General features: G+C 38.6%; 1 protein-coding gene across 2 annotated transcripts in view; it reads left to right on the forward strand.

The window, feature by feature from the left end:
* The window catches only part of LOC122548971 (phosphatidylserine synthase 1-like), a 50851-nt gene extending 47640 nt beyond the window's left edge, over positions 1–3211 (forward strand). For both annotated transcript variants that reach the window (XM_043688015.2, XM_087986558.1), the window contains exon 13: positions 1733–3211. In XM_043688015.2, the coding sequence (XP_043543950.2) occupies positions 1733–1842 (110 nt within the window). In that variant the 3' untranslated portion in view covers positions 1843–3211. The remainder of the gene's footprint in view (positions 1–1732) is intronic.
* Positions 3212–14925: the final 11714 nt, after the last annotated feature.

Consider the following 14925-nt stretch of genomic DNA (forward strand, 5'->3'; position numbering starts at 1 on the left):
AAGAAATGTTCATGAGTCATAATGCTGGCATTAAGAGGAATTCTCAGTATCCCTGAGAGAAAACATATTTAGTATAAAATATTTTACCAGAATCACAAAACATATGCAGTCAGTGATAATGGACACTTGGCAATTTGTGATTTTAAATTATTCCCATTGAGACTGCTAGGAGGAAGTTGTGCAATATTTTTCTTCTTGACCTTGGGGATTGTGCTTGCTATTGTTGCTACAAAGCAAATCAGTAAATAACAACAGAAAGTGTCTGGCAACATCTATGAAGAGAGAAACAGAATTAACATTACGAGTCCATTATGACTCTCAGTAAGTAAATAAATTTGGTTTGGCTGATTTTAGGGCATTTTAAAACTTTTCTGCGTGATAATGGTTACTCTGAAGTCATTCCCTGCTGTATATCAAGTAAACTCGAGGCTACCACCTTTGGCCCTGGTAGATGCCCAGTCTACCTCAGAACACCCTGAAAGGTGAGGGTGTCACAATAATTTGAGCTTCAAATGAAGCTAGCTGTCTCACGCTGCTATTTTTCAGTAAATACACAAGTGTATTCTCCATAGACAGAATGCAGCTGTCATGCCAAAAGAATATTCTGTCTACAACACAATTAAATGATGTTTGAGTCTCCGTACCAGTATGTACGTAGACCATATCTCATTAACTGGCAGAACATACAAAACTTTGGCAGTGTGCCAACTATGTAAATGCCTGCAAAACTGAATGTAGTGTCAAACCATGCATGTGTTTCTACTATTGTACAAAGTTTACTAAATAATTCTGACTGTAATAAGCATTACACTGGGACCCAAACTAAAATCATTACTCAGGCTCAGTGTGATTTATTTGTATTTTTTTTGCAGAAGTTACATTTATTTCATTCAGAGTATTGATCTCTGTGGGCAAATAGGTGCCCCTTTCTCCTGTGAAAAAACGATGCAGTGACAATCAATCTGTGCTCCATCCCAAGGCAAAGCCCTGATTGATCAGAATAAAATTGCCTGTTTTGAATGGAATCAATTAACTAAGTTAACAGTCTGTTGTTGCAATTACTATTAGGTTGGCAGTGTTTATCATTTTTTTTTGTTTAACTAGAAACACATAATTTGGTGGAGGAAAAAAAGTAACATGGGTTATTTTGTGATGGTTAAAAAGCAACATTCAGAGGTGCATAAAAACCTTTTCTGGATGCAAAAGGTAAAGCAAATAAATATACAGTTAAGGGCTTGTTGCAATACAGTGGACCTGGTTTTCATCTCACCTGCTGTAGAGATGTCTGAACAGATTGATCAAAAATATCGAAGACAGTTGATAGTTTCTGTTGTGTCGCCATTCCAACTATGGTCCAACCAATAGCCACCCTCCTGTCATGGTGTATACATTTCATTTTCCTTTTTAAAAGGTGATCTTCCCGTGTTTCAGTCCTCAAACTTGCAGGACAAAATCTTCTGATTTTTGGCTCTTTTGAGCAATGCTTAAAATGGTTTGACCATTTTTAACCCACCAACCTTTACATGATTCCATTGATAACTTTAAGGAACCAGCTAAAATGAGTGAGCACAATGAACAGGAGTACAATTTTTACGAAGCCTGTAAATGTCATTTGAATGAAATGCTTAGCATGCAGACAAAGCGAAGTGATTAATGTAAACTTTGTAAAGGGCAGCCATCCATTTTTCTTTGACATAGAATTATCGTGGTCTTTCTGCTTCCTCTTTATCAGGTGAAGGAAAGTCTGAAGTCTTGCACCTGAACACGTCCGACAAGAGTGTAACTAAGCGGAAAAAAGCCTCTGCTAAAAGTAAAGTTAGTAATGGTCTCAGCAGAAAGTAAGGCGGTTTCATAGAGAAGGAGACTGCCTTGCACAAGGAAATTTGGAGCTGGATCCAAAAGCATTTGGAATGCCAGTGAGCACAAGGAAAAGATTGAGTCTGGAATAATTGCTTCAGTAGTCAAGGGACAGCACTGGAAGACTAAGCAGTTTCACTGTTTTGCTAGATACCAATTCATAGGCTTACATTATGGTAAAATGTTTCTGCATTAGATCTTGCATTTTTAAAAAAAAAGAAAAGTAAAGAAAAAATGCTGGAAGCCTTTTTTATATTTTTATTGAAAAAAATTTAAGTTTTTGCAAATTTTGTTTCATTAATATGACTGAATACAGCATTAACAAACATTGACCTCAATTTAGTTAGCTTGTAAAGTTAAAAAGCAATATTTCACAAAGCACATGTTTAATGCACTTTCTGACTAGTATCTGCTGCAAATTATCTTTCTGCACATTTCATGTGTATCAAAGTCATACCATTTTGAATAGAGCTTGCTTCACTTGTACATATTGATTGTACAAATTGCTGTATTGACTTGATTTCAAATTTCATTGACCAAACTTGCTTAATACTGCTTGGTTTATGAAGGTACAACCCTTGCTGACTACTTAATTGATTTTATAAGTTTAGTTTCTGATTGACTATTTTTTCCCCGAAAATAATTTTTAGTTCTTGAACATTTCACCTATTTTTATCCAATACATAATATATACATGATGAAATTGAAAGAGATATACAATGCAAATCAGTTACTGCTGTACACTTGAATCTGGTTTAAAGGAGAAATCCTAGATGGGTTGTGTGTGTTACTGTTTAATAACTTGATATATACCATTGTATAATCTTGTGCCACTATTTTGAAGGGAATGAAATAAATATTATCCTTGCTGCATCTTTTATGAGTGCAAGTTATGGATGAAGTTAATTTGCCACCTCTGGTATAATAAGCAAAATGAGACATTAAATTCTTCTGCCAAGTGGTAAGGATTACTAATTTTTTTTTTAGGCCAATCATTTTGTAAATTTCATATGCAGTGAGAATAATCTTATAGAATATCAGTTTGGTAAAATGCAGGACAATGCAGAATCTAGATTTGCTGCCATTCTGTGTTTGTAAAATTATAATCCAAATCTGAGATCCTGTGTACTTTTGAACTGCTGAGTGATATGTACACTATCAAATGCCCAAACACTGTCCATTTGTTGCAGTATGCACAGTGTTACTTGTATGGTGAACCTCTATATCATAAAGTGAAATTTGTTACAGAAACTGTGACTGTCTTTTCTCAGGAAACTGTTACATTTGTGATACTAACAAATTAGTTCCAAATAAAACACTTGGGGAATAAAAAGATCTCTGTCTGGTTTTTAAAATATTTTATATTCAAAATAAATGATTTAAAGGTGCCTTGTGTACTATAGGTTTCTATCATGGACGGTTCATTGTGTCTTTAATATGTTGTGTTAACTTCAGAAATTTCTTCCTCTTGTGAAAACAGGAGGGACCCACAGATGATTCAGGAATAATATTACCAATTTGTCCTGTCTTTTGCGACTTGCTGTAAAACTTAACACAGAGACTATCTTTAGGTTGACTATCTGCCCAAGTATGAAGTTGAAACAATATGTAGCACAGCATAATTAATGAGGACTCTGGTATTTAAATTCTAGTTAATGTGCATCACCTTTTTCAATGTATTATGTTCTCAATGGAAATGCTCACTGTAAATGAGATGTTTTGATTTGGAGCAGAGTGCAGTGTTTAAGGTTTTCGGAAGGGCACTGGAAGCAGTTCAGGATGGCTAGGAAATTGTGAATTTTGGGGAGGAAAATGTGAATATTTGAGCAATAGAGATTACTTGGGGTAGAGAGGTTGTACATGAGCTAGGAAATATCGTAAACGAGTGGAGTAGAGCGTCACAAGGATTAATTTTTTTTTGTATGTTAACTTATCTCAAATTATTTGTAATTATTTTTATTCATTTCTGGACATTGTTGGATCAGCCAACATTTAATGCACATTCATAGAGAAGATGCTGCTAAACTGGCTTCATGCACTTGCAGCATTCATCAGAGTGTAGGGCAACCCAACATGACTGTTTGGAAGTTTCAGGATTTTCACCCAGTGAAGATATATTTCCATGTGTGACTAAAGCAGAACTCTTTAGTAATGGTGTTCCCATACAATTGTCGACCTTGTTCTAGAATATAGGTTTGGAAGATGCTGTCTCAGGAGCCCTGGTGAGTTACTTCAGTACATCTTGTAGATGGTTCACACTGTTGTCACTATACATCGGTACTGAAGGGAGTAAATGTTGAAAGTAGTAAATGGGATAGAAATCGAGCAGGTTGCTATGAATTCGATGGTGTCCAAATTATTGAATGTTGTTGGAGCTGTACTTAGCCTGGAAATCAAAAACATATTCCATCACATTCCTGACAGATGATGGACAGGTTTCATGGAGACAGAAGAGAAGTTGTTCACCACACATTTCCTAGCTTCTGACCTGCTTTTGCCACTGCATTTATGTGTCTCACCTAATTCAGTTTCTGGTCAATGGTAATTTCCAGATTGTTGATAGTGGGAGATTCAATGATGGTAATGCCATTGAATGGTTAGGTACCCTCTGGTTGGAAATCGACATTGTCTGGCACTTATGAAGTGTAAATGTTGCTTGCTCCTACTCACCCAAAGCTTGGATGTTGTACAGGTCTTGCTGCATATGGACATCGACTGTTCAATGTTTGAGCCGTGAATGGTGCTGAACAGATGTTCATTGTTTGTACAAAGTCTGTAAGTTAGCTCACTGAGCTTGAAGGTTTGTTTTCAGAAGTTTTGTCACCATACTAGGTAACATTAGTGACAGTCTGGTGGTATGAAAAAAGGAACCGGAAATTACATCACCCACCCTAAGAAACCAAGGCATATGTTCTGCCTCTCTATTTATATCAGCAGCGCTTCACCAGAGACTCACTGATGACGTTACCAAGTATGGTGACGAAACGTCTGAAAACAAACCTTCAAGCTGAGCAAACTAACTTACAGACTTATCATCAATCTGAGCTACAAATCTTCTCAAAAATTGCTAACAATGAATATCCCCAGTTATCATCTTAAGATGGATGGAAACAGTTGGAGGTGGTTAGACCAAGAACACTACCCTGAGGAACTCCTTCATTGATGTGCTGGAGCTGAGATGATTTATTTCCAATGACCATCTTACTTTGTACTAGGTTTGACTTTAACTCATGGGGAGATTTCTTCCAATGTCTATTAACTCTGGTTTAACTCCTTGATGCCATATAGTGTTAAATGCAACTTTTTGTACGAAGGCAAATCACTTACTTCACTGCTGCTCATCTCTTTGGTTCATGTTAAGAACAGGGCTGTGATCTGGGTGGAATCCAATCTAATCAAACTACTATTTTGTAAGTTTGTGTCTTGAAAACATTGTTAATAATCTCTTTCATTATTTTGCTGATGAACAGGAGTGGACTAGTAGGTCAGTAATTAGCTAGATTGGATTTGCCCTGCTTTTGAGCACGGAACATACCTGGACAATATCCCAAATTGTCAGGAAGGTATCTGTAGCTGTACTGGAACAACTTGGCTAGTGGCATGGCTGGACCACCAGTCTTTAGTACTATTACAAAGAGCAAAATAGTTGCTCTACAGTACAAGAACATGCCCTTTGGCTCACCAAGACTGCACTGATACATGATATCCAAAATGATCAATAAGTTGTAAAGAGTCTGCATTGTTCAGCACAGACCTACAGGCAAATTGAGAATAAAAATCTGCTGACAGTTTGAAGACAATGGTACATGCAACTCCATGGAAGTCACGTGAGAAAGGATGGCCAATGTCCCACCAGTTCAAGGTACTCTAAGGAAGAAGTTGCCACTTTTGTAGATTTAGGATACTACAGATTGGAAAACGCCTCTTTCAGCAGGAAGACATCTCTGTAAGGGAAATCCAAAAGATCACTGGTTACCTCAATTTATAGAGACCTAAAGCTATCAAACCACCAAGAAAAGAATCAAAATTAACAATCTTCCAGCCAGAAAACAGGCAATCTCCCAAGGATGAATAAAATCCATTTTAAGAAAATAATGAAGCCTTCAAATCGTCTGAATTTGTAAAGGCAGAAAATTGAATTGACATTGGGTCGTGGTAAATGTGATCATATATACAAATGTATAATCCTAATAATGGGGAAAACAGTCTGGAAGGGGTGAGATTAAGTATATTGGCTTGAAAGGGTTAATACTGAGGAGTGCCAATAAGCGCCACCACTTTGATGTCATATGGACTTGTGGAGAGAACAGCTTAGGATCTCAGAGGAGTAAGATCTAAAATCCAGGTCCTCCTCATTGCCCAAAACGTCAACTCTCTTGCTCCTCAGATGCTGCCTGACCTGCTGTGCCTTTTCCAACGCCACACTTAATCAACTCTAACTGTCCAGCATCTGTAGTCCTCACTATCTCCTGGCTTTTAGGGAGGGCCAAGTATCCTCCTTTGGTGCTAATATCATTTTATGGGAAGCATCTTTTGCGTGGCAGAGTTTTCCAACCTACCTCCAAAGCATTCATGGTAGCCCCATAATCACAGCAGCTCTGGTGTTATTTAACTTTCTCGGGGGAAGAGTTCTGCCTTGGAGTGCTGCTTACCAATTTGATTAGCCAATAGTTGTAGTCCTAGCACCAGAAGCAAAACAGGCCAGTACATAACATTACAAGCAGTTCCTTGTAGGAGGGTATTTACACAGGTGGATTCTCATATGTAATTATCTCTGACAATGGGCCAAACTTCACGTACAAGTATTCCAGATGTTTATGGCCTCACCAAGACTTGTCCATGTTGCAACTTCACTGAGGTACCTTTAACTCAACATTGAAGCCAAGTGATGGGTATACATTCCTCCAGAGTAATCCTCCTGAGAAATAATGAAGGTTTTCATTTACCTCTAGGCAACTGCTAATCAACATCATAACAGAACAACTTCACTTCGTGCAACCTTTCAATAAAGTGTAGACCCATGAGCATGTGTTACAAAAAAAGAAACACTACTGGGCAATCAAACTCGCATCCTCAGAGACTTCAAGCTCATGGCCTTCCCACATGTGAAAGGGAGTGCAGGTGCAGCACACTGCTACAATGATTATGATTTCTCAAACAGCCAAGATCACACCTTGTCTGAATATCCGAAGAAACAGGAGTGCATTGATTTCACTGATAATGATGGCAATAGTGGACACTATGGCAGCATAATATTAACCACAGACCCAAGGGCTGCAAAGTGTCAGCAAACAAATTTGGAAAGCAAATGGTCATCCAAGTAAGACCATTGCCTATGTACTAACCTCTGCCCTGAAAGATCCATTCACAATCATGAACAAGTTGCCAGCTCAAGCCATTAATTAGATGGTTAACTTCCATATTGAACAAGAAATAGCCTTCCCAGTCATATGAATGAAACAAAAAGTTTAAGTGGAATAATGAATAATGGTGGAAATTAGTAGCACAGTAAAACTTAAGCAGAGATAATAAAGAAAAAATTCAAATAATTGAAGTCTTAATATGAGTAGAAAAGTACCACATTATAAAGTTGTTTCATTTTGATATTCTTTGACCTACCATTAGGTGGTGCTGTAGCTCTGACAATTATTTTAAGAAATTCTGCCTGCAAAAGTGTCATGAGTGAAAAAAAAATTACAACAATAGTTGGAAAGTAACATAATATACTTATACTATGGCAAATATTTTGCACTGATTAAAACACTGTGTGCAGTCCAAAATAAAATCAGTCAGAGGAATATACAATTTGCTTTTCTTCTCCATTCTTTCTCTTATCTATTGACGACCACCAATGTCACACTGCTTGCTGCTTTCCCCCGGCCTATTGTAACAGTAGAAACAGCATACTACTTTCTTATTCCAAAACCAGACAATGCAGCTCTGTGTAAATGGGGAACCTCAGCAAAATATTATTGATGAGAAACTTTTTAAAATCATTTTATCTACTACCATAATTGGTATTTGTATGACTAAATACTCATTACAACTGAGTCCCAGAGTTGGTTCACTATGAGTGATTTATGTGTTACTATCCTTGAGGCATTATATCACCTTTATTATGTTCCCAAGGACAAAACAGAAATATTTATGATATCAACAATTCAAAACAGATTTCACAGACCAATGGGTAAACCTCTGCAACATGAGCATGTAGCCTACAACCTGACAGCTCCATATGGTTAATATTCATAGAAATGTCACTGTGTTTGTTGTTTCTCAGTCACCTTGTGATAAATGTAGTGACTGAAATCTTCCACTCTAACGGAGGGATGTTAAAGATTCCAGGTACTGTTACAGAACCAACTTGAATGATCTACATACAAATGTATGCATTACAAGCTGGACTGAGTCACTTAGTCCCTCAAGCTGTCTCTGCCATTCAATAAAACCAAGCGTGCTCAGATTTCTTCACCTTACCCCAATAACCTTTCACCCTCTTGCTTATCAAGAATCTATTCAACTCTTCCTTAAAAGTATTCAAAAGCTCTGCTTGTACTGCCTTTAAAAGAAGAGAGTTCTAAAAAAAATCACAACATTTCTCGTAATCTCGGTCTTAAATTTTAATTTTAAACACTGACCTCTAGTTCTAGAATCTCCCACAAGAGGAAACGATCTTTCCACATGCTCCTTGCCAAGACCCTTCAGGATCCTATAGATTTCAACCAAGTCAACTCTATAAATTCCAGTGGATATGAGCTTTTCCTCAAAATGCAACTTGCCCATTCCAGATATTGGTCCAGTAAACCTTCTAAATCCTATTCATCTGCAGCTTGAATGACATAATTGTGATTATACCTATACAATTACTGCAGTACATCTGTCTTACCAGTGCTTCCAGCTGCACTGCCACATCAAGAAAACAAATGATAAGCCCTATTTTCCAAATTTAGGAAAATGGGACTGTACATGTTGATGTGAAGGAAAGCATGTAAGGTGAGTAAAGCTGGAAGTTAGTTAAAGAATTGCTCCGCCAGGTATTGTGAAGGCTGTTTCTGGTGCATAAGGGGAGTTTCTCCATGTGAATGGGAATACCACAGACTGGTGAAATGGAGTGCAATACTTGACATGGGACTAATGCTTAAGAGATCTCACTATAGGAGGTGTGGCGAAAGAAGTTGGCCAATTCTGAGGATGAAGATGTTGAACACACAAAGCACAGACTCAAATTATTTGGAGTGGGAGGAACAAATCCTTGCATTCACTCAAATCTACCATCCAAGATAACAAGTGATGAAGGGGCTCATCATCAATAATGAAGTAAGATTAGATTCCCTACAGTGCGGAAACACGCCCGTCGGCCCAACAAGTTCACACAGATCCTCCGAAGAGCAACCCACCCAGACCCATCTCCCTCTGACTAATGCACTTAACACTATGGACAATTTAGCCTGGCCAATTCACCTTTGAATTGTGGGAGGAAACCAGAACACCTGGAGGAAACCCACACAGACACAGGGAGAATGTGCAAACTTCACACAGACAGTTGCCCAAGGCTGGAATTGAACTGAGGTCCCTGGTGTTGTAAGGCTACAATGCTAACCACTGAGCCACCATGCTTGAGAGTTTAACAAACCTAGCAACATAGAAAATGCAACTATGAGTAAACCATTTGGATCTTTAAGCCTGCTCTGCTATTCACAATGATCATGGCTGATTATGTAACTCAATAATCTGTTCTCACTTTTCTCCTATATCTTTTGATACCTTTAGCCCCAAATGCTCTCTCCAACTCCTTCTTGAAATCATTGAATTGAATTGAATTTATTGTCACGTGTACCATGGCACAGTGAAATCATACAATGTGTTGACCTTGACCTCTTTCTGTGGCAGAGAATTCCACAGGCTTACCACTATCTTTAATGAAGAAATTTCTCTTCATCTCAGTCCTAACTTTACTCTATATATTTAGACTGTATCCTCTAGTTCTAGGCTTTCCCAGTATCAAGAACATCCTTCCTACATTCACCCTAATCAGCCCTGTTAGAATTTTATAGGATTCTATAAGCTCTCTTTCATTCTTCTGAACCCGAGCAAAAACAGTCCAAACTGATTCAACTCATCCTCACATGTCAGTACCCCCATGCCAGGAATCAGTCTAGTAAACCTCTGCTGCACTCCATTTATAGGAAGACTGCACTTCCTCAGATAAGGAGACCAACCTGCGCACATATTCCAGATGTGGTCTTATCAATGCTCCATTATTGTAGCAAGACATCCTCGCTCTTGTGCTCAAATCCTCTCAGTATGAAGACCAATATACTGTTTTCCTTCTGACTATATGCTACATTTTCATGCTCATCTTCAGTGATGCAGTTCTACTCAACCAGCACAGACCTATGAGGAGACAAAATTTCCCCTTTTATGGAGAAAAATTCATGGAGGGCATTGATGACAATAACCAATAATCAACCAATCCCACAAAGAAAATCTGATTATCTGGTAAGTTGTACAAGGACATGCAGGTCTCATAAATTCCCTGCTCTCAATTTACAGTCATTCAAATAATTGCCTTCCTGTTTTTACTCTCAAAGTGGACAATCTCACATTTCTCCACATTATACCTCATCTGCCATGCATTTTCCCACTCAGCTTGTCTAAATCACACTGAAGCATCTCTGTACCCACCTCGCAGCTCACCCTCCCACCCAACAAGCAACTTTTGAATATATGCACATTCTCCTTAATTACATGGAATGTAATTTTTGTTGTAAGCTCCACGGGACCAGTTGCAAAATCCCATGCGGTATTGTCCCTTTCTTTGTTCAGCAGTGTTCTACAGTGACTTCATTGAACATTGTCAATCAGGAAAATCATTCCATGTGTTCACATAATACAAATGAAAGAATATGGTAGCAGAGAATATAAGCAAACCAATGGGAGGTATAACCAAGAAATGGAGATCGTGGATAAGACATAATCAGTGTTTCTCATGATTAGCCATTTTTGACATCATGAGCAAAACGTTCTGCTTGTAGAAGAAATGTGAACACAGCTACTGAGAAGGAGTCAATGGGAAATGATCCAGTTCTACTCAACCAGCACAGATTTATGAGGAGACAGAATTTCCCCTTTTTTGGAGAAAAATTCATGGCATTGAGGACAACAATTAATAATCAACCAATCCCACAAAGAAAATCTGATTATCTGGTAATTTGCACAGCACTATTTGTAGGATTTTATTGTGCATAAATTAGTTATTGTGTTTGGCTTCAGAAATACTTCATGGACTGTGACATTTTCTGGGAAGTCCTGGATTAATATTGGGGAGTCCTGAAATATTAGTGCAAATTCTTACTTTCTTCTTGTGAGCTGACCCTCAGGTCAAACTCACCAACAGTCATCTCTCTCTCTCTAAGGAGAGTGTAGTCCTAAGATCCTCTCTGACTCTGGTGACCACAATGACTAGGTCCTTGATTCTCTCGAACTTGCTGCACACTCAATCCTACATATGATGACAATGTTGTTCAGCTTTGCTAGACTGCACCATCCTTAATCGTGGTCCTAACACTAAGAACACTATTTGAATATATGTAAGGCATAAGATACAACCATTCTGCTGGTAGCAAGGACTTCTTTGCATCTCATCTCACTGTGTCTGTATGGAGGCTCCAGTTGGCAGTCATAAACAGGACAGAAAAGGAAAACATTCATTCATCAAAAGCCAACCATTCATTCTATGGAATGCCTTATATGTTGTTCCAGAATATAAGAGGCACCAATAGTTCTTCTGAAGTGGGCTATCATATACAGTAATCAATACTAATCATCTTGCTCAGGTAAATTTCAAGATTCCAACATTCAGCTCTTTGGCCAGGTGGACATCTTCCCCTCACCCTCGAGATACGGACTCCAATTGTAACAGCTCTTGCCTGGTAGAAACCAGACCATGTTGTGGAGATGGGAATGCGAAGAATTGGGAAGGAATGCTACTCAATAAAGTGAAATCACCCACTCTGCCTTGCTTCCTTGCTCTAACAGTAACTTGCTGTTTTAAGGAAGACACTCACAGGAAGGAAGCTAGGTCCTACTTTAAGAAGCAGATCAGGACTAATGGTGCCATTTGGACTCAACTTGCGATGTCAGTTGAAGGCCTGAGCAATGCATCAATGATGAAAGGTAAATCACTGGTCAGAGGAGGCTCAGAACTAAGTTTAAAAGTCTTATTTTGGAATCCCTTGTGGGTCAGGAAGTTGAGACTGCTCCTTTGGGTTTCACAAGGAAGTCCCATGCCTCTGCTTACAATGCATCAACTCCCAATTTAAACAGATCATCAAAAGCCAACCATTCATTCTATGGAATGCCTTATATGTTGTTCCAGAATATAAGAGGCACTGATAGTTCTCCTGAAGTGGGCTATCATATACAGTAATCAATACTAATTATCTTGCCTTTGTCATCAAAATTAGTAAGGTCTTCTAGTTTCCAGAGTCAGAGAGGATCTTAGGACTACAGTCTCCTTTAAGAGAGAGATGACTGTTGGTGAGTTTGACCTGAGGGTCAGCACACAAGAAGAAAGTAAGAATTTGCACTAATATTTCAGGACTCCCCAATATTCTTCAACGTGTATAGGACACCACAGTTCACCCTCTTTAGTGAAAATTTGGACAGAGGTTGGATTCTTTCCAACTGGCAAGTCATGAAGATGTTGCTCCTCCTAAGTTGGTACCTGTTTTATGAATCTCTGTGTAGTCAATTAGTTTATTCCCTCTGCTGACAGTATTCATTATACAGCTATCAGATGTAAATAGTCATGGTAATGTTCAAGGTCGATTGAAGATTACTTGCCAACAGTAATCTTGCCAACAGTATTGTTACTGCTTCTCTGGTGAAGTAGAAGCCAAAGACATGTCTCCTCAGAAATCATGGTGAGTGATTCAAATTGGTTCTCATAATTACCAGCTAAATCTTGTGTTTCTCTCAATGGAATTATTATCTTGTATCTCCTGCCATAGAATCCAGAATGGTCAAAATTTTTGCCATAACAGAGGACCTCTCGAAAATTCTAAGTCCCACCGTGATCCTGGCATTGGCTTTTCTCATTTTCATGAGGTGGCCTGAGATTTACACATGTGCAATTCACCGTGGCAGCTAGCCACCTACCTGACTGGCTTGCCTTCACTGAAAATGAAGTTTGGAGTCCCTAGTGTCTGAAATCCAGAATTGAGAAATTTTTCTGGGTATGTGCTTCCGAACAAAGTCAATTAATCTACATCATTTCTGAGCATTAACTGCTATTTTGAAAAATGTTTGACAATTATTAAGAAAATTGAAAATGATGTAGTTAACTAGTTTAATAACTTTCTTGTTTAGGATAATTTTGTAATTGACAGTAGGGGTATGGGTGGGTTTCGCTTCGGCGGGTCGGTGTGGACTTGTTGGGCCGAAGGGCCTGTTTCCACACTGTAATCTAATCTAATCTAATCTTTTGGTAATGTTCGCATTTATAAAGGCAATGTTGGAGAATGTACTATGTTCCAACAGTTTTCTTGTCCACTGTCATGATTAGCAAAATTCCAAAGTAAGTCATTTGGCTATACCTGATGCCAAATTTTTCCTTGTTTTATTGTTATATAGATCAAGTGCTCTGGGCTAGTGTTGCATATTACCTTGTTGTCTAGAGTAGTAAAAAGCAGTGCTACTTGCAATTAGAGATGCATATTCGAATTACACAACATGTCCAAACTGTAGACATCTGTGTGTTTGATATGAAAACAGCAATGTAAACTGCTTTACATTATATCATGCACTGAAGCACATATCTAGGAGTATAAAGTGGTTTCAGGTAGATATTGCCATAACTAATAAAAAGCCCATCTTCACTACTAGAACAATATGTTGCCGATGTCGGAAAACTGAAATAAAAGCAGAAAGTGCTGGAAAGACTCAGCACCATGATGGCATCTGTGCAGAGGGAAACAGGGTGAATGTTTCAGAACTTTCATCAGAACCAATCACGAAAATACAAAATCTATTGTTGTAGTCTCAGTTCATAAATATAACGATCAGTGCATTCTCACTATTAGCTGCTGAAGCTCTAATCTCTCGGATTCCTTTTCTAAAACTCTCCCTTCCTCACTAAAAATGCTCCTTAAAATTTTTAGGATTTTGACCCAGCAACACTGAAGGAACAGTAAATCAGACTGGGAATGACTTAGTAAGAAACCAGCAGTTGGTGTTTCTATGTATTTGCTGTCCTTATCCTTTAGATGATAGTGATCATAGGTTTGAAAGGTGCTGTCTCTGGAGCCTTGGTGAGTTTCTGCAGTGCACCTTGTGGATGGTACATACTGCTGCAGTAATGGAGGTAGCGATTGTTCATGGTTGTGGTATCAGTCAAGGAAGCTGCTTCGTCCTGGATAGTGATAAGGTTCTTGAATGTTTTTGGAGCTGCATTCAACAAAGCACCTAGGGAGGAGTCCATAACTTTCTTGACTTGTGCCTTGTAGATTGTGCCAAGTTCTGGGGAGTCAGGAGGTAAATTACGCAAAGGACTCATAGTTTCTGACTTACACTTGGAGTCACAGCATTTGTATGGCTTGTCTAATTTAGTTTTTTGTCATTAGTAACCCTCAAAACTTTGAAAGTAGGGATTCAGTAATGGAAGTGCCATTGAATATCAATGGGTGATGGTTGGATTTTCTGTTGCTGTAGATGGTCATTGCCTGGCCCTGTGTCATGCAAATAAATTTTCCACTCATCAGCTCAAACCTGCATATGGTTCAGGTCTTGCCTCATTTGGATGTGGATTGCTTTGGTATGTGAGGAGTTATGAATGGTGCTGAAAATTGTTCAATCATCAGTCACCATCCCCAATGTGACCCTATGATAGAGGGGAAGTTGTTGATGATGCATCATAAGGTGATTGTGTCCAGGACAGCCCGCTGAGGAATCACTACAGAAATGTTCTGGAGTTGAGATGACCAACCTCCAATAATCACAACCAACTTCCTATGTGCCAGGTATGATTCTGACCAGCTGAGAGTTTTCCTGATTCCCATTGACTCCAGT

The sequence above is a fragment of the Chiloscyllium plagiosum genome, unplaced genomic scaffold, assembly GCF_037043375.1.
Source record: "Chiloscyllium plagiosum isolate Xiang-an unplaced genomic scaffold, Cpla_swu_hap1 HiC_scaffold_4, whole genome shotgun sequence".
Lineage (NCBI taxonomy): Eukaryota > Metazoa > Chordata > Chondrichthyes > Orectolobiformes > Hemiscylliidae > Chiloscyllium > Chiloscyllium plagiosum.